The sequence below is a fragment of the Stomoxys calcitrans genome, chromosome 3 (genome assembly GCF_963082655.1).
Source record: "Stomoxys calcitrans chromosome 3, idStoCalc2.1, whole genome shotgun sequence".
Taxonomy (NCBI): domain Eukaryota; kingdom Metazoa; phylum Arthropoda; class Insecta; order Diptera; family Muscidae; genus Stomoxys; species Stomoxys calcitrans.
The window spans coordinates 93,848,877-93,874,309 of NC_081554.1; the positions used below are offsets into that span (position 1 = coordinate 93,848,877).

Sequence of the window (25,433 nt, forward strand, 5' to 3'; positions counted from 1 at the left end):
ATCCATTAAGAACAAGGGATACTTCTCTCATATCAATGAGTGCAGTCTGATTAATGTTCTAAGCTCAATGATAAAGGGCCTCCTTTTGCATGCCGAGTCCGGACGGAGTGCCGCTAGCGACCCCACTTGGTAGAGAAGCTTTAACATGGCAGGATACCTCACAAATGTAGCCAGCATTAGTAAGGGGATAACCACCGCTGAACATTTTTCTGATGTTCGGTGGCCTCCGGCCTAACATAGGTTAGGTTTGGTTAGGTTGAAAAGATGGTGCATAGGGAGGGACATACACCTAAGGCAGTAGTCGGCTTGTTGTGCGCTCTAAAAACTATAAAGTAATTTCTAAAAAGAAGATTTTAAGTTAGGAATTCCGTGCTACTTACGAAATCCTTAATTGTTTTCAATACCACTCCCCTAAGTTTGTTCATGTCTGGTATTTTGTCTCCACCTAAGTGCCGGTATCTTTTAGACGTGAAAGCCGGGCAATGACAAAGGAATTGCTCCAACGTCTCACCATGCTATCACTTGCCGCACCGATTTTACATAAGTGAGCTCGTAGTCCTATGTGTCCGGTTATGGTACCAATAGCTATACTGACCTACTTTTTGCTTTCTTTCAATAATAGCCTCGTCTTCTCACGACCTGGATGCCCCCCTTAGGATTTTCGCCGTCCTACCGACCGTTTCGCTGTTCCACAATGTTGCATGCGCATTTGTCGCCCACTCCCTTAACTCGGACTGCGTCGGGTTACCCATGTTTATTGCCGGCAGTCCTCTGGCCTTCACCGCCAAATCGTCTGCCCTTTCATTTCCTCTTACTCTGTTATGGCCCGGCACCCAAAAGATGCGGATTTTGCCATCCTCAGAGAAGGCGTTAATCTCCTTACACTGCAAGACTGTTTGTGACCTTACGGTCCTGGATGTTATTGTCCTTATGGCAATTTTACTGTCAGTAAAGATGTTCACACTCGTTGTCCTCGCGTTAGCATCCCACCACTTCATGCATTTCGTGATAGCCCGGATCTCCGCCTGCAATACCGTATTATGGTCAGGCAGTCTAAAACAGATCTCTGTCCCTGGGTTCTCAATGTAAACCTCCAAGCCCATTCTGTCCTCTAGCTTTGATCCATCCGTGTAACATGATCTTCCAGATGGCAATACTAGGGTTCTATCAATCCAAGACTGTGCCATCAATCCAAGACTTGGTCTAATCACGCTTCTGTAGAGCCAATGGACTATCCTAGGATTCAGGTCCCATTTCGACCCTACATACAGCCCAAAATCTGTGAGTCTTCTCAGTAAGCTCCTGAATGTGACACTTCCAATTCAGTTTCCTGTCCAAGATTACACCTAAGTATTTGACCTTGTCAGATATCGGATTTCAACGTTCTCTGGTACAACGGCCGTTTTTGAACGATCCTCTCGGAATTTGACTTTTAACGAGCGTCAACTACGACTTAAGTCATTATATCATTTTTTCACAGTGCTATAGGATAGGGGTTGTAATTAATTTTTATACCCACCATCGTAGGATAGGGGGTATATTCATTTAGTCATTCCGTTTGCAACACATCGAAATATCAATTTCCGACTCTACAAGGTATATATAAAGGGTGATTTTTTTGAGGTTAGGATTTTCATGCATTAGTATTTGACAGATCACGTGGGATTTCAGACATGGTGTCAAAGAGAAAGATGCTCAGTATGCTTTGACATTTCATCATGAATAGACTTACTAACGAGCAACGCTTGCAAATCATTGAATTTTATTACCAAAATCAGTGTTCGGTTCAAAATGTGTTCATTCACCGTAACGTTGCGTCCAACAGCATCATTGAAAAAATACGGTCCAATGATTCCACCAGCGTACAAACCACACCAAACAGTGCATTTTTCGGGATGCATGGGCAGTTCTTGAACGGCTTCTGGTTGCTCTTCACTCCAAATGCGGCAATTTTGCTTATTTACGTAGCCATTCAACCAGAAATGAGCCTCATCGCTGAACAAAATTTGTCAAAATTTGAACACATTTCGAACCAAACACTGATTTTGGTAATAAAATTCAATGATTTGCAAGCGTTGCTCGTTAGTAAGTCTATTCATGATGAAATGTCAAAGCATACTGAGCATCTTTCTCTTTGACACCATGTCTGAAATCCCACGTGATCTGTCAAATACTAATGCATGAAAATCCTAACCTCAAAAAAATCACCCTTTATTTCGGATCGTCGTAAAATTCTAAGACGATTTTACGATGTCCGTGTGTCTGTCAGTCTGTCCGTGCGTCTGTTGTTATTACTCTACAGCCTACAAAAATTGAGATATTAAGCCGAAATTTGGCACAGATATGCCTTTTTGATCCACGCTGGTTAAGTTCTTGAACGGGCCAAATCGGACTATATTTGGATATAGCTGCTATAAAGACCGATCTGCCGATTTATCCGATTTCGCTGAAATTTGGAACAGTGAAAAGCTTAAGGCTTCCGATCTGGTTCAGATCGGACTATATTTAGATATAGCTGCCATATATACCGATCTAGCCCATAAAAGCTTTATTTATTACCCGTTTTCGCTGAAATTTGAAACAGAGGGTTAATTTAGGCCTCCCGACATTTGACCTTAATATGGACTGAATGGGGACTATATTAAACGCCCTTAAAAGCATTCTATTTTAATCGATTTCGCTGAAATTTGAACCAGTGAGTAGTTTTACGACTCCCAACATAGGAGCCATATATGGTTCGGATCGGACTGAATTTAGATATAGCTGTCATATAGACCGATATACCGATGAAGGGTCTGAAATACAAAATTCAAAGTGACTTATACTTAGTAGACCACTCAATGTTCGTACCGAATTCGGGGGCATAAGTTATCCTATTTTCACCGGATTGCGACGAAAGGGGGTTTACATATATACCCGAGGTGGTGGGTATCCAATGTGCGGCTCGGCCGAATTTAATGAATTTTTACTTGTTTTAAATGAATTAAGGAACTTTTTTGACAGCACTCGTAGTTTTCCTGCTTTTAGAATTAAAATGAGAACTTTAGGTATTAAGACAGCATAAATGACCTCATATAAGTGCCATACAGAGGGTAGCCAGCCAGTAGTAGTATTTAATAATTTCAAGGCCAGCTTTGGATCTGCCTGGTATAACTCCTGATTTTAATTCTGGTGGTATATTATATTAAGTTTTTTTTTCCTGTTTTTCCTCGTTATAACTGAGGGTTTATGGTTTTGCGCATTTCATTTTAATTTTTTCTCTTTAACCACACACCTGTTTCGTGTTATATTCATCGTTTTTTTTTTTTTTTGTTGCTTCATTGACAATCTGTCCAAATCATTGAACAATTTCAACTGCAAAATCAATTACGAAACAATGAATTTTGTAGTGTTCTCTGCCAAAATAATGATTAATGGCATGCAAACATGAGATAAATCAATTATGCATAAAAATGTATTGTCTCTTGAAACTATAATTGAATTGAAACTTGAAATGCACTTGGCATTGGGAAGACTAATCCACTGCCAGGGGTTGAGTAAGAGATTCCCATCCCGGCAATGCTTCAAATGATATGCGTTTACTTGTGCTACTAATCGCCAAATGATTTAGTATTACAAATTATCTACGAAATGGGATAGTTTTGCGGATTCCCAACAATTTGTAACAATAATCTCTTGATTTCATTGTCACTTAATTTTTGCTCCCTTTTGTTTTGTTATAATCTCTAAAAACAAGATAGCATTCTGAGGTGGAAATCGCTTTTGCACAGCAGATGCTTGCATCATAGCTTTAGAAAATCTCAATCGCAAAGGCAATGAATAGCAAAATTGTCTGACTTATTGACTGACCCTCCCGGAGACAGGCGAAAATGGTTACGCTTGCCTGGAGATACATAAATTGGAGATTAATTACAAAACACATTCGTCGATCATTTGTAAAAAAAAGTCCAAAATGATTTGTAACGACCACTGACAACTTTATTCCATTTCACATTCACCGACTTCAACGTCTATTAATAACAACTTGGCTCTCGACAAATGATATATTTCAAATCAAATTATTAGTGAATGCCATCACCACCGACATCATTATCATCCGCATTACCTGTAACCAAATACAAAATGAAAATTACATAGGCGAATACAAAGTGCATTTTATAATTAAGGGGGTATTTTAAACGGTGCACAGTGGATTCAACTAAAATTTAAGTAATATAACAAAAAATTTAAAAAAATTGATATGATGTTCAGATTATACACAAAATGCAAGTTTTCATGAAGTTTTGCTAACCTGACATTTAATCCAGTGAAACTTGAATTTATAGTTTTGTGAGAATAAACTTCTCAGTTATTTATCTTCTAGCTTTTGGTGTTGAACTAATCAGAACAACCTAGGAACTTACGAATGTTATAAATAAGAAATAATAGCTTGTAGAGGAACTTCTTCTGCTTGCCAAAGCCGAGACACGTACGTTTCTTCTTCCTTGACATCCTTACAAAGTTCTAACTAACCTTCAGGTATACAATAATTGGCTCTACCATGAATAGCAATACAGTAGCGGCCTGATAGATGTGTAAACCACATTGCTATTGCCAGGCCGCAACACCTTAAAGCATTATAGGTCTAGCAATTTTGAATAAAGTCGTTTAAATTCTCAGAAATTTCCAATAGGAACCTTGCTTGTGTATAGAGCAAGAATGTCCCTTTCACTCTTTTTAAAATGTTGGACTTGAAACTGTTATTCCTGCCTGACAAATTTCCATGCATGAGCTTTCCGTAAACAAAACTTATATTTTTCCTCTGTATCTTATATCTGCGAAAAAAAATACAATACTAGTTTTGGACTTATTTACACCTAGAAATTTGGTACGACTGTTGGTCTTGGACTGTAAGCACGTGATAAAAGTGGCAAAAAGTTCAATATGTTGAATAATTGCCAATTGCGAATAGAAAGGGACTAGGCTTATAGAGCTGTACGCAAATTTTAGAGTGTCTCTTAAATATTTTCCTTATATCGTACCGGAGGTCAATTTAATACCAACGATCATACCAGCGTAGTATAATCGAGGCGACGATAAGAAACCTGGAAGGTGTGGAAGAGGTTTCCGATCGGATACCTGAGACGACACTTGAGGTCGAGTGCGAGGCACTACTGCCAGCGGCACAGTCTCGGATTGTCGGAACCCTAGTATTGCCATCTGGAAGATCATTTTACACAGATGCATCAAAGCTAGAGAACAGAGTGGACCTGGACGTCTACATTGAGAACCCAAGGACTGAGACCTGTTTTAGAATGACTGACCATAATACGGTCCTGCAGGTAGAAATCCGGGCGATCGCGGAATGCGTGAGGTGGTGTGGTGCTAACGCAAGGACATCGAATGTGAACATCTTTACGGACAGTAAAATGGCCATAAGGGCAATAACAACCAGAATGGTAAGGTCATGAACAGTCTTGCAGTGTAAGAAGGAGATTAACGCCTTCTCTGAGGATGGCACAATCCGCATCGTTTGGGTGCCGGGCCATAACGGAATAAGGAAGAATGAAAGGGTAGACGATTTAGCGGTGAAGGTCAGAGCACTGCCGTCATTAAACTTGGTTAACTCGAAGCCTTTCGGGTCGACGTAGTCCGAGTTAAAAGCGTATGCTACGAACGAAACGGTCGGTAGGACGAAAAAAATCGTATGGGGAGATCGGGATTGTAAGAAGGCGAAGTTACTACTGAAAGGAAGCAAGCAAGCGGTCAGTAAAGCTTTCGGTATCATAACAGGGCACATAGGACTGCGGGCTCACTTATGCAAAATCGATGCAGCAAGTGATAGCATGTGTAGGTCCTGCGGGGATGATTATGAGACGTTGGATCATTTCCTATGTCATTTCTCGGCCTTCGCTGCTAACAGACACCGACAATTAGTACTATTGATTCAAATAAAGATTTCATGCATTTTTCTGAGTTTTATGTGTATTTTTTGAAACACTTTCCTATAGCTCTTAAAAAATCGCACTGTAAATATTATTAAATTAAAAATTAAAATAAATTAAATATTAAATTAGTTATTAAATTAAATATTAAAATAAAATACCAATAGTGAACTGTTCATTGTGAACATGGGGCATCAATAAGCTCTCTCCATCTTGCTATGTCGTTACCTTAGCGTAATTGCACGATATATGGGTTGATTCCCACTCTCTTTTCGTTAATGGAATGAATGTGTGTTTTCGGGCCAAGTCCAAGCCCATTTTCTCTTCCGGAGTTCTACATCGCCATTAGAAGTGTTTGTTCTTATTTCCAATTCCTCATAACATTACCTTATATAGCTCCCATATAAACCTCTCTCCCGATCTCGTTTTGACTAGTTGAGCATCTACAGAAATCAATATCATATCCCCATTTATAAAAAAAATCAAAGGATTTTTGTTGTTAACTTCTCACTATGATTCTTGTTTAGTTTCTGTATATTAAGAGAAATTTGACAAATAGCGATCCATGGCGGAGGTTATATAAGATTCGACCCAGCAAACAAATGCGGCACCTATTTCTTGTGTAGACATGAATTGGAAGATCAATAAGGTAATTGTCTAGGCCGCTTGCAACGCAAGGTTTAAATTTTGGCCATCCATTGTTTTTTAGATGCCATTGTAGGCCTTACCTGGTTTTGAGTTATACGTATCAATGATCAATTTGTTCATAAGTTTACAAAATCTCAGAAATCGTTTAAGTGTTTAATTTAGAAAGTTCTCAATTTCATGTTTTTAAAATAGCAGTGACATCTATATGTTAGATCGGCACAGTATTATTATAGCATTTTCAGATATAATGCTGTTTTCTTCATCATTGTTACCAAATTTTGGATCATTGTTCCTAAATTTATGCAAATGTATTCAATATGAAACAGTTCTTCAGTATATTGCTAAATGTGACTTTAGTGAAAGCAAACATGAAGTTTTTACAGAAATATTCCTCACCGCGATATAACGTTCATTTATACAAAAACCTCCCTAATATATTCTGATAGAATCAATGTATTGTAGTTAGTTTTATTTATTTTTTTTTGCTTGCCCCTGTTATGCACGAGTACGATAGTTTATTTATACAATCCACCTTGATCTTGAATACGCCTCTAAATACGATCCCAATTACAATCGAGCCAACTAGAGGGCGTTGCCGCTGTGAACAAGGCTTTGACGGTATTACCATCAATAGAGAATAATTCTAAAATCATTACTGACTGGCATTGTTGTATCTATCTTAAAAGCGTATTGAAATCAAAATAAAAAATATTGGCCTCATCTAAATTTGAGCAAAACAGGTAGTTAAACGTAAGTCTCGGCGCAATTGTCTTCTTGTCAGCCCATGTCTGTCCGGCCGGCACTTGGCATGTAGGAAATTTTGTAATAAAAGATCGAATTTATTAAGGAAATCTGCGCAGCTGAATTGTGGGTTGCGAAAAATGACAAACAAAACTAATGAGTTTTGTCTTTTAAATGCCTTGCGACATACATCATTTATTGGCCATACATACATCGACTGGCATGTAGATGTGATGTGAGAGGCATTTGCTTTCTCAAAGTAGTGGTTTATAAAGACAAGTATGCGAATAGTAGGATTTTTCTAAATTAGCATTTAATAATGTAGGAAATAATGGCTAATTAGCATTTGTGGACAAATCGACATAAAGTGTAAATGGTAATAAAGTCATAAATCGGCGAATTGAAATGTCACTCGCAGGCGAAGCATTTTAATTGATCATATCTACTTACACTTGATTGAAGAAATAAACAAAGTTTTCTTTATTACCAATGCTAAAGAGGTGGTATTGAGAAAAGTAGCCATAATACAAAATTGGGTCTAATTTCGTCATTCCGTTTGTAACACAACAAAGTATATATATTCTCGATCGTCTGGACATTTTAAATCGAAAGAATAAAGCTTGAAATTTTGCACAAATGTAGTGTAGGTGGATTGGGATTGTAAATGGGCTACATCGTTCCATGTTTTCATATAGCTGCCATATAAACCGATCTTGGATTGGGATTGTAAATGGGCTACATCGTTCCATGTTTTCATATAGCTGCCATATAAACCGATCTTGGATTTTGACTTCTTGAGGCTCTGGACGACGCATTTCTTACTCGATTTAAATTACATTTAGCATGAAGTGTTGCTTTACCTCTTAACAGCTATGCCAAGTATGGTCTAAATCGGTGTATAACCTGATATAGATCCCAAATAAACCGATCTCCCGATTATAATTCTTGAGCCTCTAGAGTGCGCATTGTTTAACCGATTGAACCGGCTGAAATCTTTTCCTATGACCTTCAACGTACGTGCCATACATGGTCTGACTTTGTACATTAGCTCATATTACCTACCATATAAACAAATTTCCCGATTTTACTTCTTGAGTCGGGCCGGTTCGTTTGGTTTTTCTGGACGGACATTCACTTGAAAATTAAGATCAAATACTTCGTACTAAATAAATTAATTTTTAAACCATTCGTAAGCAGAAATATGTTTTTATTCTCAGATCTTGGAGTGAGTATAACAAAACTACAATAATATGCTTCTTTGGAATGAACTGCTAAATTTCAGCAGAAGTTTTGTCCGAATTTACGGTTGTCTTTATCAACAGTTTTACCCGGGAAAGTCATCCTTATTTTATTTAAAATAATAATAGCAGTATTCGTTTCGACTAAGAATGACTGTGCAGGGTAAAGAAACGTAAGGATCACTTTTTGGGGTCTCTACATTTAAAAATTGTTGTCCTAAGTCATGATTGCCTAAAAATGACAAAATGCTTTTTTTTATTTTCTAGAAAATAAAAATGTCATTTTCATAAATAATTTTAATATTAACCACAAATTGTTTGACTTAAGCTGTGAACGTAATACTCATAAGACCTTAATTATGAAAAAAAATATTTTATAAATTTCATGTATTAAAGAGTAAAATCCAGCAATTCAAATGAAAAACATATTCACAACACATCACAAAAAAAGCTAAAATGACGATTGGGCTGAGAGCCATAAACATAAACAAAAGGCTTTTCTCATCATCATTGTTGTCGTCATTATTTTCCATTTATGGCATCACAATTTTTCACCAATAAGATGTATGAATATTCCTATACAGTAAGGAACAAGAGTATGGCCACGCATTGACTTGCCAGCTTTTGTTGAATAAAATACCATGCATATCATACCGTGTTAATGCAAAAATTGTTTGCATTACACGGTCAACGTTTTGCAAATGTCGCCCTAATCCTTTCAAAGTGTTTCACTTTTTACATTTCAATCAAACATGATCATATGTTGTTATTTCGTCCAATTAATATTATATGGAGAACTTTGTACTAATAGGGAACTTTCTAGTAATGCATCCAATATATCTTTAGCTTAATAAAATGCGTTCACCTTTTCTCATTTTTATATCTTGATTTTTAAATATTTGTCTTCTTATGTTGAAACCAGGGCTACGGAGTCGACCGGAGTCGAATTCGGACTATTGAGCCGGAGTCGGAGTAGAGCACGCTTACCCCAACTCCGAACCTCCCTATGACTCCGGCTTAATACTTCGACCACTGTTCGGAGTCGAGAGCTAGACTCCGCAGCCCTAGTTGAAACGAGGTAAGCTGGCGGCAATCTGTTGTTTTACGAGTGAAGTTACGCACACATATCCTAAATATTGGCGTTCACGAATATCCTAAATAATCAGTGAACGCCGCTACTTTGGTACAGTTGCCTATAAAATGATAGCAGCTGGTTTAAAGAGCGACATTCTACAGATGCAACATTTTTGCATTCTCTGTAGGTATCATCATTACAATAAAAAACTCCATCAGGTGGTGGGGTAACATTTTTACGGGTTACCCATCAAATCAACGTTTTGCCCGGTCAAAGAGGCGCTGGTTTGAGCCATTGTCTCATGGCGAAAAATGATTTGTCTCATCTTGTTCGTTTTTCGAATTTTTTCGAAGACTTCAGGCATTCAAATTATGTTGTACCACTCAGAATTGACCTCCTATGTTGCTCGAGCGGAACAGTCGCCATATGACCAGTTTAGCGGAAGAAATAGGCTACTATTTGCTTCGAAGTTCTTCTTTCACGAACAACTTTCTTTGGATTTGGCTCGACTTGGAAGGCTCGCACGATCGATTGTTGTTTTGTTACGGTCTCATAGTTCCACGATTCGCCAGGAAATGTCAAATTAATTTTTTCAAGGCACTGTAAACAGCACAAATGGTGAAAAAATCAAACACGTCCTTGTCAAATTGACCCAATTGGTTTATAAAAGTTAATCAAAACACAGATGTTCATAAATCAAGAACCGTTCAAAACTATCCACAGCCGTTAACATTCTGATACCGTCTAGTGCACAGTTTTTTTTAACATTGTAAAAATATTTTGTGCGATGTTGAGAATTGAACCTGTGTTCCATTTACCCCATGATTGTGTGTATACAAATATCTTACCACGCTACATTACAGCTACCTATGTACATATTGTACAATGTTCTAAAAGTCACTTAAACTTACATACACATTTTGAAGGGACGATGTTCATAACGGTTGGTTTCAATGTTTCACCGCTGGTGCATGATTTGGCATCATCTATTTTCTAAGTTTTGTTAAATATAATGCTTATGTTGTTATCCGTCTATATGCATAATGTTTACCACTTTCTAATACTCACTGTGTATCTGATGTACCAATGCACTATCATCACACTTTTCATAATGTATGTCTATGGACGATTTATTGTCCATATATCAACTGTCTGTCTAGCGCTCCCCATTAACCTTAATAGCAAAATTGCCTTACTGCATATGACTCTGCGACTCTCTCATGGATATCAGTATGAAGAAGACAATATAGACAACATATCAAACCACCATATCCCGCATTATTATAAGAAACTTAATTATGCAGTTCATTTGGTCAACTCTATCTTCCTAAAACTGTAGATGTAAGACTAAGCCTACTTTTGTATATGAATTATTTACAGTACATAAACGAAATCAATAACCGCCATTACAGATTTTTTCCAAAAAAAAAAAACATGTTTTAAGCTCAAAGTAGCCACAATGTATACTTTTTCCACTCAAAGACAAACGAGCTAGCTTTATTTGTAAAATTGTTGGTCGCCCATATGTAACACAATTATCTCAGTCCAACCAATATAGTACCTGATCAGTATTCTATCTGCGACAGGATTTAAAAGGGGCAAGGCGAAAAATGTTATGGTTTACCAATGAAACCATAGTCTTGCGTTTCTAAGAATTTAGACACTCTTCTTTTTTGCGGGTTTAGCCAAATGATTACTATGAAATTTTGCTATAAGTCTCTAAATACACCAAAACCCAGAACCTTACTTAAAAGCTCGCTATCAGTAAAATTGCAAAGTACATTTAAGGTTAAAGTAGTGCCAATCTACGTTGATGTCAAATTTGCCTATAAATCTCCATTTTAGGAGAATGAAGACAAAGACAAAAATGTTCTTTACCAAATTCGACTAAAACTCACTGAACAACAGAAATTTGTATATATTATACACTGTGCTTTACTTTAACTAATCATTAGAGAAAATTTATTACTCAAACCGAACGTAGAATAGATTTCCAAGCACCTCGATCTTCTGTGCTTCTTCTCCCAGTTTCGAGATGTCGCTCTCCACTTGGTCACTACATAGGAGTTTTGGTCTTCCCTTTTTGCGCATTCTATTATTGTCGCCCTTAAAATACATTTTTGGTGGAGCTTCTTCATCCATTATGACAATATGACTTAGCCAACTAATCCTTGTATTTCGATGAGTTTAACTGTGCTATCGTCGTCATACAGCTTATTCAACCCGTGGTTCGTACGACGCCTATATTCTCCATTATTTTTAAATAAAACGAAGGATAATATTGTCTAATAGGTGCTACTTTGGATTAAGCAAGCAGTTGAGGAGCAAAGCCACCTCTCGACAGACGAAAATTACACTATACCAGACAATGTTATTACCCATGCTATTGTATGGCTCCGAAGCATAGGTACATGCTAAAGCAGATGAGGTAGTACTTGGAGTGTTTAAGAGAAAAATCCTTCCTAAAATACATATTCTTCATAAAATATATGAATTTATCTCTAAAACACTTCAAGGACCGACTCACCTGCTTTCGTAAGTACCCTTGCTTCGGAGCCATACAACAGCACGGGTAGTGTCAGTGTCTGGTATGTAATTTTCTGTAATAATGTAATTTTCGCCCGTGGAGCGGTGCATTTGCTCCTCATCTGCCTGCTTAGTCCAAAGTAGCATATATTAGACAATGCTGTCCTTCGTTTTATTTCAGTTTTGCCAGAATACCAAACCCAAACATGGCCTGAAATATTTTTGAACGAATAGGGTTGTCGAAAGCGGCTTTGTGGTCAACAAAAAGATGGCAGGTGTTGATTTTTCCTTTTGGGTGATGGACGCAGTGTAAATATCTGGTCTATGGTGGATTTAGCAGGACTAAAGCCGCATTGATAGGGCTTAATTATCTCATTGACTTTAGGTTCTAATCTTTCGCACAGTACGCTCGAGAGTATCTTTTATGCGATGGGGAGGAGACTTATTTCTCTGTAGTTGGCACATTCCGTCTTGTCTCCTTTCTTGTGTACGGAACATAGTATGCGGAGGTTCCAATCATCGGGTATGCGTTCTTCTAGCCAAATTGCGCAGATAAGCTGATGCATACGCCTTATCAGCGTGTCGCCTCCGGTCTTAAATAGTTCAACGGGAAACCCGTCGGCTTCTGCTGCCTTGTTGTTATTAGGCAGGTCACTGCTCTCGGACCTCATTCTGACTAGGTGGTAAACATTCTATACCATTATCATTGATTGGTTCTGCGGTATCCTCTTCGCCGCCATCATCAGACACTATCAGCTGAAAAAAGTGTTCTTTCCATATCCTCAGCACACTATCTGCATTATTTACTAGATTGCCTTCTTTGTCTCTGGAGGAGAATGTGCCTCTACCAAAGCCATCAGTTTGATGTTTAATTCTTTGGTAGAATTTTCGGATTTAATTCTGGCTTCTGATCATCTCGATTCGCCCACACTCACGTCTTTCCATTCTTTTTTCTTCCTGCGCAGTGGACATTTCTCCTCTTTCCTTTTCTCGCGATATCTCTCTTCGCCTGCTAATGACTGTAATTTTGCCCTGTATGCCACATTCTTGGCTTCAATAGCTTTATGGCACTCATGGTCGTACCATGGATTGGGGGAGGCTTTTGGTACCCAGGAATGGACGTTGCAGCTCTTTCCATGGAGTGGGCAATGGTTTGCCATCGCGCTGCTATACTATTGGAACAGGAAGTGCTTTCTGCAAGCAATTGGGTCAGCTGAGAGGAGTAAGCCGTTGTCCAGCTTTCGTTTCAGATCATACGTTTTTCGCTACACTAGAAGTACGAAGCTTTGCTTGAACAAGGTAATGATCCGAATCGATGTTCGCCCCTCGGATCGATTGTACATTTAAAACGTTGGCTGAATGCCTACCATCTATCACAACATAATCTATTTGCTCTCTCGTGTTTTGATCAGGTAACAGTCATGGGGTCGTGTAAATCCTTTGATATTGGAATCTGATGTTGCTATCTATCATTTTCATTGCCGCGACAAAATCAGCCTCAATCCATTGTCGGAAGTTTCTTCATGTATTCAAAATCCTCCGACTATTGGGCCGAAGATACTTCCCGAGTAAAAAAAGTTGATAAGATCAGATCTGGGATCAGATATAATTGGACCCTGAAAAGTTATATATGATTGGATCTAATTGTACCAAATTAGATCTAATTGGATACTATCTGATACAATTAGATACAATTGAATCTCAAATTTGTCCCAGATATAAATAGATTCAATTATATATAATAAAATCTATTTGGATGTTATATTAAGAAAAATGTTTTTGTTTTGTTTTTGTTTGTTTATTTTACATCTTAATGTTGCTGTTTTTAATTAAACTCTTATTTTTTACCGTTTTCCATATAAGTGCTACCTTTATTTTTGCCGCCAGCGGGGTTTGAACATGGGTCCTCTCGTTAGCTAGTCAGATGCGTTACCATCTCAGCCAACATCGCCTTTTGCTCCCGTTTGTACTCCTCATTATACTCACCACCCTTTTTTTCTTTCCGTTTGCAACACATCGAAATATCTCTTTTCGATCCTATAAAGTATATATATTCTTGATCAGCGTAAAAATCTAAGACGATCTAGACATGTTGGTTCGTCTGTCTGTTGAAATCACCATACAGTCTTTAAAAATAGAGATATTGAGCTGAAATTTTGCAGTTTTTTTTTTCCATAAGCTGGTTAAGTTCGAAGATGAGCTGTATCGAACTATATCTTGATATAGTCTACATATAGACCGATTCGCCGATTTAAGGTCTTAGGCCCATTAAAGCCACATTTATTATCCGACTTGGTTAAATTTAGGACAGTGAGTTGTATTAGGCCCTTAGACATCCTTTGCCAATTTGGCTCAGATTGGTCCAGATTTGGATATAGCTGCCATGTAGACCGATCCTCCGATTTAGGGCCTTAGACTCATAGAGACCCCATTTATTATCCAATTTTGCTGAAATTTAGGACAGTGAGTCGTGTTAGGCCCTTCGACATTCTTCTTCAATTTGGCCCAGATCGGTTCAGATTTGGATAAAGCTGTCATATAGAATGAGCTCCCGATTTAAGATTTTGGACTCATACAAGGCGCATTTAGTTCACTTAATATTGAGTTAAGTTAAGCCCCTTGACATACTTCTGCAATTTGGCACAGATCGGTCCAGATTTGGATACAGCTGCCATATAGATCGATCTCTCGGTTAAAGGCTTTGGGGCCATAAAAGGCACATTTATTGCCCGATGTGGCTGAAATTTGAGACAGTGAGCTGTGTTAGCCTCTTCGACATCCTTCTTCAATTTGGCCCAGATCGGTCCAGATTTGAATATAGCTGCGATATAGACCGATCTCTCGATTTAAGGTTTTGGGCCCATAAAAGGCGCATTTATTGTCCGATTTCGCCGAAATTTGGGACAGTGAGTAGTGTTAGGCTCTTCAACATTTTTCTGCAACTTGGGCCAAATCGGTTTAGATTTGGATATAGCTGGCATGTAGACCGATAACTCGATTTAAAGTCTTGGCTCTATAAAAGGCGCATTTATAATCCGATTTCCCTGCAATTTGACACAGTGACTTATGTTAGGCTTTTCCACATTCCTGTTGTATATGGTTCAGATCGGTTTATTTTTAGATATAGTTACTAAAAAGACCAATATATTGTTGCACACAATTGAACAATGACTTGTACTTATTAGTTTTTGCTCCAAATCCGAACATATTTCGATATAACTGCTATTAGACATAAGGTATGCAATTTTCACCGGATTTTGATGAAAGGTGGTTCAAGTATATTCCCAAGGTGGTGGGTATCCAAAGTCCGGCCCAGCCGAACTTAACGCCTTTTTACTTGTTTTTGTTTTGCTTACTCTTGTAAAGTAATTATGAATTTGAGTTTCCTCTTTCTCTTTGTGTTTGGGTTGCACTCACACCCAACATATCGCTCATGTGTAGAGTTTTGTATTGAGTAAAAGGAGAAATTTTGTATCCGATTTCGATGAAATTTAGAACAGTGAGTTGTGGCAAACCCCACTCCTTTTTGTTGAAAGTGGTCCAGATCGGACCATATAGCTGTCATCCCGTAAAAGGATAATTTTTCATCCCATATATATGAAATTTGAAACTGTGAGTTTTTGTAGATGTAATTAAAAATATAAAAATATTTTTTAATATTTTTCATTCTGTAAGAAAATAAAACTCCCATTTATCACATATAACCAATTGTTAACACCAACAATCACATATTGGTCAAATTTAAAAATGACAAAATATCTCACGTTTGGGAATTGGAAACTCTCTTATTAAAATGCCTTATATTTTAGGATTTATCATTTAAAATAAAATAAATTCACTGAAAGAACAAAGTTCAGTTATTTGTTGTCCAAGATATACATCTATATAGCCCAAGATATAATTATATCTAAGGTCAGATATGATTATATCCAAGGCCAGATATAGTTATTTATAGCATAACTCTTTGGATATAATTATATATAGCAGATATACATTGCATCAGATATATTTATATATAATTGGATATGACAGATCCATTTGGATCTAATTAGACCCAACTTTATTATCCCTGATTACAGGCTTTTAGGTTTAGTTTTGGTGTATTCTGAGACTTATAGTGGAATTATATAGCAAACATTTTTGTTGAATATTTCAATCAACCACAAATAAATTTTAAAGGAATTTTTAATCCTTTTGCAAAAAATGAGTGGCCTGCAGATTAAAATGCTCCACAAGAATATTCATATTGCTTACAGTCTTTTCAGTAATATTGCCGAATAAACTTTACACCTAAAATGAGGGGATTACGAGTAATCTTAAGCCGAACTTTTGAAATGTATTCATAAGAGAGGAAAATACCCCTCTTGTTTGGTTACTTTTCGATGTAAACTTTCAGAACGCCGATTTTGCTTCTTTTATCATAATCTATGCAGTTGTTTTCGAAAAAGTTAAATTGTGTCACACAGTGCAATCAAGAAAATATCTATGAAGGTCCTTAAATGAGTTTTGCTTGAGTTCATAAGATTTTTAAATTCACAAGCGTGTCGAAAAACATCAATTCAAATAACGGCTTGAATTAATCACAAACAAATTGTATTCAAGATGTTTTTTTAAATTTTCTAAACAAGAATTGCCTTCGCGAACAATAGACATTCCCAGCTCTGATTAATTCAAATAGGCCTAAAATAAAATATGCAAAATTTATTATTATTTCATTTTAATGATCATTGGCTGCTGGAATTCAAAAGACGCAGTAAACTCGACAATGGAAACAACATCAAGAATTTTGTTTGTAATGCATAAAACATGAATTGAGAACTTAACAACACTATTGGCAACAAATGGATAATGACATCGAAAATGTTTTGTTTATATCGAGGAGAGAAATAACGTGTTAACGAACAACTTGTTTTACCTCCCCACCCCTTGTATTTTTGTTGTCAATAATTTCTGTTTATTGCAAAATAAGCACAACAGAAAACAAACAAAATGAAATGAAAAAATTTCAATATTTTGATATGGCAATTGTGTCACAGCTCGAAAAAACAAAAACTAAATCTTCAACTATGCCCATTTTAACATTCAACTGCGAATTAGTGTAAATTATTTAAGCAAACCATGAATAAAGCAAGACAAAGAAGAATACTTGCTTTTAAGCCCCCACAGCTCCAAACAAGGCTAAACCAAAGTAGCACAGGCTAGCTGGTTATTGTGTAAAATTCTTTAGAAGAGATTTTTGTAACTTTTGTGAATCAATTGTGGTATAAACTAAAATCTTTTTTTTTGTCTCTTTTTCGCTCTTTACAGATAAAACTTAAAAAAGTTTTAGGCCTCACAGTATGCAGCAATGCAGCCTTGGATTGTTCACCCATCAGTGGCCTATTGGCCTATCCAGCCGGGTAAGTTTTTCTTTGTTCTATCGCTTTTAGCACATTGTTCGGTGGTAACGAGTTGGTTGGAGAATCCTGAATGAATAGGTTTACACTCGACAAGAAATGTCTATCTAATTGAAAGTATAAAGCAATACAAAATCTAGAGTTAGAGCTATACATACCGCCGATTGGCAGTTGTGTGCCAGTTCATGGCCAAGTTAACAGGCCCGACATTAGTGGTCCACCGTCTGGCCATAATCTCCTGGTTCAAGGAGACTTTAATCCTCATCATGTTATATGGAATTCTATCCTGGGTAACGATCAGTGGGACATAGCTTTGAAAGGGCAGAGAACCACGGTGAATCAGGATGTCCCCACTACACTCGCATAATTTTGTAAACAGCAAAAATGTTTGCTGTAACAGCAAACAATCTGGGCCAGCAGTAATTTTTTGCTGAAAGAGCAAACATTTTCTGCAGTTTGCAAAAGGTAAAAGTTAAAAGAAGCTTAAAAATTTCATTAATTTTTAAAAAATAAATTATAATCCATCTTATCTTGAGTTCAACAAGCATGTAACGCAATTTTTTTCGAAATTTCTAAAATTTGCTTATTTTTGAACGAATTTAAAAAACAGCAAACAAAATAACAAATGCTATTATATTTATGCTTTTAAACCAAAAAATAACGTCTAAATTTGATAAATATTTTTATTAGTTATAGCAAATGCCTCACTTGTTGTTTAGAAGTTAAAAAATCTTGTATGGATTCATTCAAAGTTAAATATTCTTAATATAGTATCCGCAAACAATGTTTGCTGATATCAGTACACCAATTTCTTTGGGTGTACGATTAAGAGGAGGTTCAGCAGTTCGCCAGACATTTCCATTGCATTCCTCGAGTGACTTATCTTGGGAAACCGTCATTTCTTTGCGATCAGATCAGCACCCCATAATACTCACCATCGCCCAAACCCCCTTTCGCATAACCTATGAGCACCGGACGTTTATCAATCAGAAGAAGTCCGATTAGGTCGGCTTGAGAGAGTACACCATTCGCCGCTTAGGTGAGACATCCCCTTAAATGTGCCAGTTAGGTTAGGTTAGGTTTAAGTGGTAGTCTGCCATCAGACTCACTTAAACGTTTTCGTCCATTGTGATACCACAGAAACAGAAAAAGGAAGATGTCTTCTAGTACCTACCGTTGAACCATCCAGATCGCTTTAAAAAGCCCCATAACTTGCGAATGTTCACATTCGCTAAATCAGGCAGGTTCTCAAAGAAATTAGTTCCTAAAGTGGAACTCCTTCTAACTGCTAGTGCGGGACACACACACACAAGGTGTTCTATGGTCTCTTCTACCTCCATGTCCCTACAGCTTCTGCAAAAGTCGTTGCTGGCAACCTTCGGTTTGTCAGCACGTTTTCCGATTAGACAGTGACCTGTCATGACGGACACAATGACTGAGACGTCTGTTATAACCAATGAAGGCAAAGCAGTAGACCTCTTCAAGTGCAGATGAGGCCGCATAGTTTTGGAATGCTCACAGCCCCCTCTTTGTGACCATCTATTATTCGTTGCCCTTCGGGCCTGGTCCTGAAAACTTAGCTTACATGTCGCTAGAGGCATACCCACAGATTCGATTGTCCCTGGAGTGTGTAAAGTTCCTAGTCTCGCAAGCTCTCGCTCTCTAGTCTCGCAAGCCCATCCGCTTTAGGATTCCCTGAGATATCTCTGTGGCCCGGCACCCATAACAGGTGAATTGTGAACTGTTCAGCCATCTCGTTGAGAGATCTGCGACAGTCAAGTGCTGTTTTTGTGTTCAGAAATACGTTCTACAGGGATTTAATGGCTGACTGGCTGCCTGAGAAGATATTTGTGCCAATCGTCGTTATGATATTATATCTTAGCCATTCCAACACTTCCTTAATTGCAAGGATCTCCGCTTGATACACACTGCAGTGATCGGGTAACCTTTTCGATATGACCAGTTCTAGATCTTTAGAGTATACACCAAAGCCCACCTGGCCGTTTAGTTTGGAACCATCTTTATAGAAGTCTATGTAACTTTTGTTACCAGGGATATCATAGTTCCAAACGGTTCTATCAGCAATAGTGGTACAGTAATTTTTATCAAAAAGGGCCTCAGGTAGGGTGTAATTCACACTGAATGGAACATCGTATATTGTATCAAGCATAACACAGTGTCCGTAGCCGCCACATGACCAATGAGAAAGCTCCCTTAACCTCACTGCAGTGGTCGCTGCAATTTGGGTAGCCACAATGTCCAAAGGCATAAGTTGTAGCATTAAATTCAGTGCATCAGATGGTGTCGTCCTCAGGGCGGCTGTGATGCACAAAGAAGCCATTGTTTGAATCCGGAATCCGGCCGTCCACCAGACCACAACACCATATAGCATTATGGGTCTGACAACTGCAGTATATGCTCAATGCATGACGCGCGGTCTGAATCCCAAACTTTTGACAATAGCTCTCTTGCAGGTGTATAGGGCAACAGTGGTCTTTCTTGCCCTTTCCAAAATGTTGGATTTGAAGTTCAATTTCCTGTTCAGCAAAACACCCAGGTATTTTGCGCTTTCTGTAAATGGAACATTCTCTCCGCCCAAGGAGACAGGTTCCACTGTAGGCAATTTGTATCTCCTGCTGAAAAGAACTACTTCTGTCTTGCACCGATTTATACCCAGACCACTTTCCCACTTTGCTATTGCACGTAGAGCTTCCTGAAGTAAATCTCTTAGAGGGCTGGAAAACTGCCCCCTAACCGCAATTGCCACGTCATCAGCATACACGACCACTTTTACGCCTTTTTATTCCAGAGACAATAATATATTGTTAATGACTATATTCCAAAGTAGAGGAAACAATACACTTCCTCGAGGTGTTCCTCTGCTGACCCATCTTTTTAGATCCACAGATCCCAAGCCTGCCGTAATGCATCTTTTAGTAAGTAAGTTATTAATAAACTTTCTTACGGTAGAGTTGATGGCTAGAAACTCCAACTCCTTCATGATTGACGACGGTTTTACATTATTGAAAACACCTTCAATGTCAAGAAATCCTACCATTGCATATTCCTTGACAGCGAGAGAACCCTCTATGTAGTCGACTAGGTCGTGAAGGGCTGTTTCAGTGGATTTGCTTTTACTATATGCATGGTGCTGCCGCGACTGGCGATCTCCAGGGATCTTTGCCCTAAGATATGTTCCTATCAACCTCTCAGGAGTCTTCAGTATAAAGGATGACAGACTAATAGGACGAAAATCTTTCGCCTTCGTGTGGTAGGGTTTTCCTGCTTTCGGAATGAAAATTACCTTCGTGTCCCTCCATCCCACTGGTATATATGACATTCTGATACAAGCAGAGTATATCTTTGTCGCGCAAAGAACTCGACAAATGCGATCCATGGTGTAGGGTATATAAAATTCGGCCCAGGCGAACTTAGAACGCTTTTACTTGTATTTAATCACAGCCTCTCTATAATGGCGATCGGTTAGCGATAACCCGCGCCGACATGACGTCCAGAGTTAGATGTAGTACGTACTTTCTAAGGCATCCAGTTAAGGATTTGGATTTTAGAATGATATTCGTTGACAAAGTATACATTTATTGTATATAGCCTAATAGTTAAAAGATGCACTGGAACCTGCGACACCACTGTTGCTATAATGCAGTTAACGGTTTGCGTTTGTCCCCGTATTTTTGTTTTTGATAACGGTTCTCCTTGGTTTTTTCGTCGGAGTTCTGTACTTCCCATTTTATACCCTCCACCATAGGATGGGGGTATACTAATTTCTTCATTTTGTTTGTAACTACTCGAAATATTCGTCTGAGACCCCATAAAGTATATATTCTTGATCGTCATGACATTTTAAGTTGAACTAGCCATGTCCGTCCGTCTTTCCGTCCGTCTGTCTGTCGAAAGCACGCTTCCGAAGGAGTAGAGCTAGTCCCTTGAAATGTAGTGTAGGTCGGTTGGTATTGAAAATGGGCCATATATGTCCATGTTTTGATATAGCTGCCATATAAACCGATCTTAGGTCTTGACTTCTTGAGCCACTAGAGTGCGCAATTCTTATCCGATTGGAATGAAATTTTGCACGACGTGTTTTGTTATGATATCCAACAACTGTGTTAAGTATGGTTCAAATCGGTCCATATCTTGATATAGCTGTCATATAAACCGATCTTGGTTCTTGACTTCTTGAGCCTCTAGAGGGCGCAATTCTAATCCGATTTGCATGAATTTATGAACGAAGTATTTCGTTATGATATCCAACATCTGTGCCAAGTATGGTTCGAATCGGTTCATAACCTGATATAGCTGTCATATAAATAGATCTTGGGACTTGACTTCTTCAGCTTCTAGAGGGCGCAATTCCTATCCGATTTGGCTGAAATTTTGCATGACGTATTTTATTCTTACTTTCAACAGCTATGTCAAATAAGGTTCAAATCGGTTCATAACATGATATAGCTGCCATATAAACCGATCTGTGATCTTGACTTCTTTAGCCTCTAGAAAAAACTAGCTTCCGGTTTTTAACGACACAAGCGGTTATAGCGTCCAGGCAAAACGGTTATATCGTGAATATCCAAGCTTCTTCCTGGCCGAACTTGTGCTGTTTTAGTTTGTTTATCTTTCGAGACGAGCTCAATGATCGAAAATTTTCTTTGCAAATGGAAAGGGAAATCGGAGATCGAAACACACACCAACCAGTGTGGGACCCATTTCGTAATTTGGTTACAATAACTCTTCAGCCATATTAGGTGTGATGGCTTCAAGGGCCGAACCTTGGTATGTTGTACTTGAACTGAACTTATTGCGAAAACGCCTCTATGATACAAATACCACATTAACCATGTGGTATAATTTTGTCGCATACCTTTTCTAATTCAGCCATTTGATTATTACCTAAATTTTTCTTTGGGCTTACAATTAATAATCTTTCAACGTTTGGTTTGCCACCAAAAAGAAAATTGTTACCCGAAAACTATTTTAAATGGTTTTCATTTAAAACAATTTCATGTTGCAACTACTGCTGGTGAAAAACTACTGTGGCTATTGGGATTTCCACAGGCATTTCTAACCACCACCACCGTCTGCACCCTCTCAGCTTCGCTGCCAACAAAGTGCCCACAATTGCCACATTTTTCAGCAATATAGTTTTGCTAGGCTTTTCACCAAAACCTTTGATTAAACTACTCTTTGAAAGAGTTCGGCGTTTCTTCTGTTCACAGTTTTGTTTGTCTGCCACAAAAATTTCTAACATCCGCCAAACGAAACTGTTCCTTTATTTGGCTTTTAAAAGCAGGCTGCAGTGCTAATGTTCGCATCTTCCAAACAATTTCATGAATTAAAAGTGTGTTAAAGGTCATTCATTAAACACTTTGGCAAGAAGTGTTTCTAACACAGCCCTCTCTTCTGTCTCTCCCTCTTTCACTGTTTCTTTAAACCCGGGTTTAGCCTCAACGCCAGTTTCGACTTTGTTTAGCGTCACATTGTGTTGCAATGCACTTTTGTGTTGAAGTAGGGGTACTTGAGCTATTTTCTGCAGTCTCCAGTTAAGTGGCATTGCGGCAGTATATGATTTTTTGTTACAATTGCAGGAAGAAGCAGAGGAGCCTAGAGACATATCCGTACAAACATTAGTTATAGGGATTGCGTTTTAAGAAAAAATTTTAGCTATAAAGGGGGTATTATGATAAAAAAGTTGGCGATTTTTACAAAAATGGAGGGCCAAAAAATGTTTATTCACATCTGCATTTTTACAGGAGTGTAAAGTGAACACACCTTTGAAATGGGGTGCTGGAATATGTCGTTTCCATTTATTTGGAAGCGAAATGCGCTCTTCACTGGATTTTGGTTTAATATATCAATAAATCACTGCTACATTGTATGCAAAGAGAAATACAATTGATTAAAGGTTGATTATTGAACTTCTATATAAAGTTAGGTTTGAACGGCGAGAAGCGATACTTCTTTGTGGAGAAGGTATACAAAGCCCAATTACGCACAAAGTCGCAAGTAATTGCGGTGATAACAGCCGAAGAATATTTTTATTTGATTTACTTACCAGGATTTATCGAGCATCGCTTCATTTGTTCACAAGACAAAGCCTAGTAAGGTTCCTATAATAAGGAAGCATCCTTCTAGCCAGAGTCTAAGAATATGCTGACGCATATGCCTTCTCAAAATATCGCCTTCGGATATTCATTGCTCAGCTAGCAACCCATCAGCTCCTCTTGACTTATTATTGTCCATTCATTATAAAAATGCATGAAATAACATTACTCTGAGCTTGATGTGTTAGCATTACACAGATAAAAACGATTTTGAAAAAAACAACTTTTGTTGAAAAATCAACTACAAAATTTGTCAATTTTCCTGCAACAAATCAAATTTAAATTTCAGCAACCCAAGGTAAAAATTGGATATCAGCAATCATTATAATATAATGTATTCTCCGCAGTAATGTTTGCACATAGTTTGTTGAGCCCAAAACATTACAAAATATTTGTCGGTGAATCGTAGATCTGCTATTTAACTATTATATTTGTTTTTTTAACAACAAAATTGGTGTGTTTGTTTATTGAAAAAATGTCCTTTTACTATCTACAGCTAACTCAAAAAACAAATTTGTTGAAAATCCTTAAAATTTTAAAGTTTTCTCTGTCAAGTATCAATAGACAAACTTCAACAACTAAAATCATTATTTCTATAACTAAAATTGTTGAGCATCAACTCTTTTCACATACAAATAAATTAGTTGCGATGATTATATTCTATGTGTTATGAAGCGTAATTGTTTTTTAGACTCAATGTAGCGCTACTTTAAGTAATTTTGTAAGGGAAGAATATACTAATTCTAAAGCATGGATTTTTGCAATGCCAAAAATTATAGTGCTGAAAATAACACATTTTTGGTGCACTAGCTTAAGCGGATGCACAATGCCTTATAAAATCACCACCATAGTGATTCCGTTTATAACACCTCGAAATATTGATATGTGACCCCATAAAGTATACCTGTTCTTGATCGTCTTGAAATTCTTAGTCGATTTCCGTCCGCCCTTCGGACTGTGGAAATCACGATAGCGGTCGAAAGCCTAGAGCTAGCTGCACGAAATTTTGCACAGGTACTTTTTTATTGATGTACGTCATTGCAAATTCCTTTGGAAATTGAAAAGGGAAACCAGAGATTGCAACACACACCAACACTATGGGACGCGTTTCGTCTTTGATTTGAATACTTTTCAACCATATTAGATGTGATGGCTTCAAAAGCCGTGCGTTCTTCGCCCAAACAGACAATAAACTTGAAAATAAAAAAAATTTGGCAGAGCCCGGCCGGGATTCGAACTTGAGAACACGGAGCATCAGCGAAAGCCGTTGTATACCGCTCGAAGCCATCAATACAACTTCCAACAGATGCACCGAATCATGTGCACCATGGAAGTAGTGTAATTGTTGCAGAAAAAAAATTTTTTTTTTCATTACAGGAAAACACATGCATTGGGAAAAAGTACAGCTAATAGACACGTTTGTCGAACGTGGTTAATGTGGAAATTCCATAATAGAGGCATTTTCTCAATTAATACGATTCAAATACAACATGCAAACGCACGGCCCTTGAAGTCATCACACCTAATATGGTGGAAAACAGTGTTGCCACTCAAGAAAATTATTTCCAACTAAAATTTAAGAAAAATCCTACCAAATGTTGTACAAGCCAAAAATAGGTTATAAGTTTTTTTATACCCACCACCGAAGAGTTGGCCATTTGGCATTCGATTGGGAACACATCAACTTATTCATTTTCAAGGCTACAAAGGCTAGATCGTTGTTATTCATATGGAATCCAGACATGTTCATTTGCCTGTTGGTTAAAATC

At 37.8% G+C, this 25,433-nt stretch overlaps 1 protein-coding gene across 8 annotated transcripts in view; it reads left to right on the forward strand.

The window, feature by feature from the left end:
• The window catches only part of LOC106084052 (mitogen-activated protein kinase-binding protein 1), a 318,040-nt gene that overhangs the window by 240,401 nt on the left and 52,206 nt on the right, over nt 1–25,433 (forward strand). For all 8 annotated transcript variants that reach the window (XM_013247486.2, XM_059364412.1, XM_059364413.1 and 5 more), the window contains one exon: nt 17,460–17,551. In XM_013247486.2, coding sequence (XP_013102940.1) covers nt 17,460–17,551 — 92 coding nt within the window. The remainder of the gene's footprint in view (nt 1–17,459; nt 17,552–25,433) is intronic.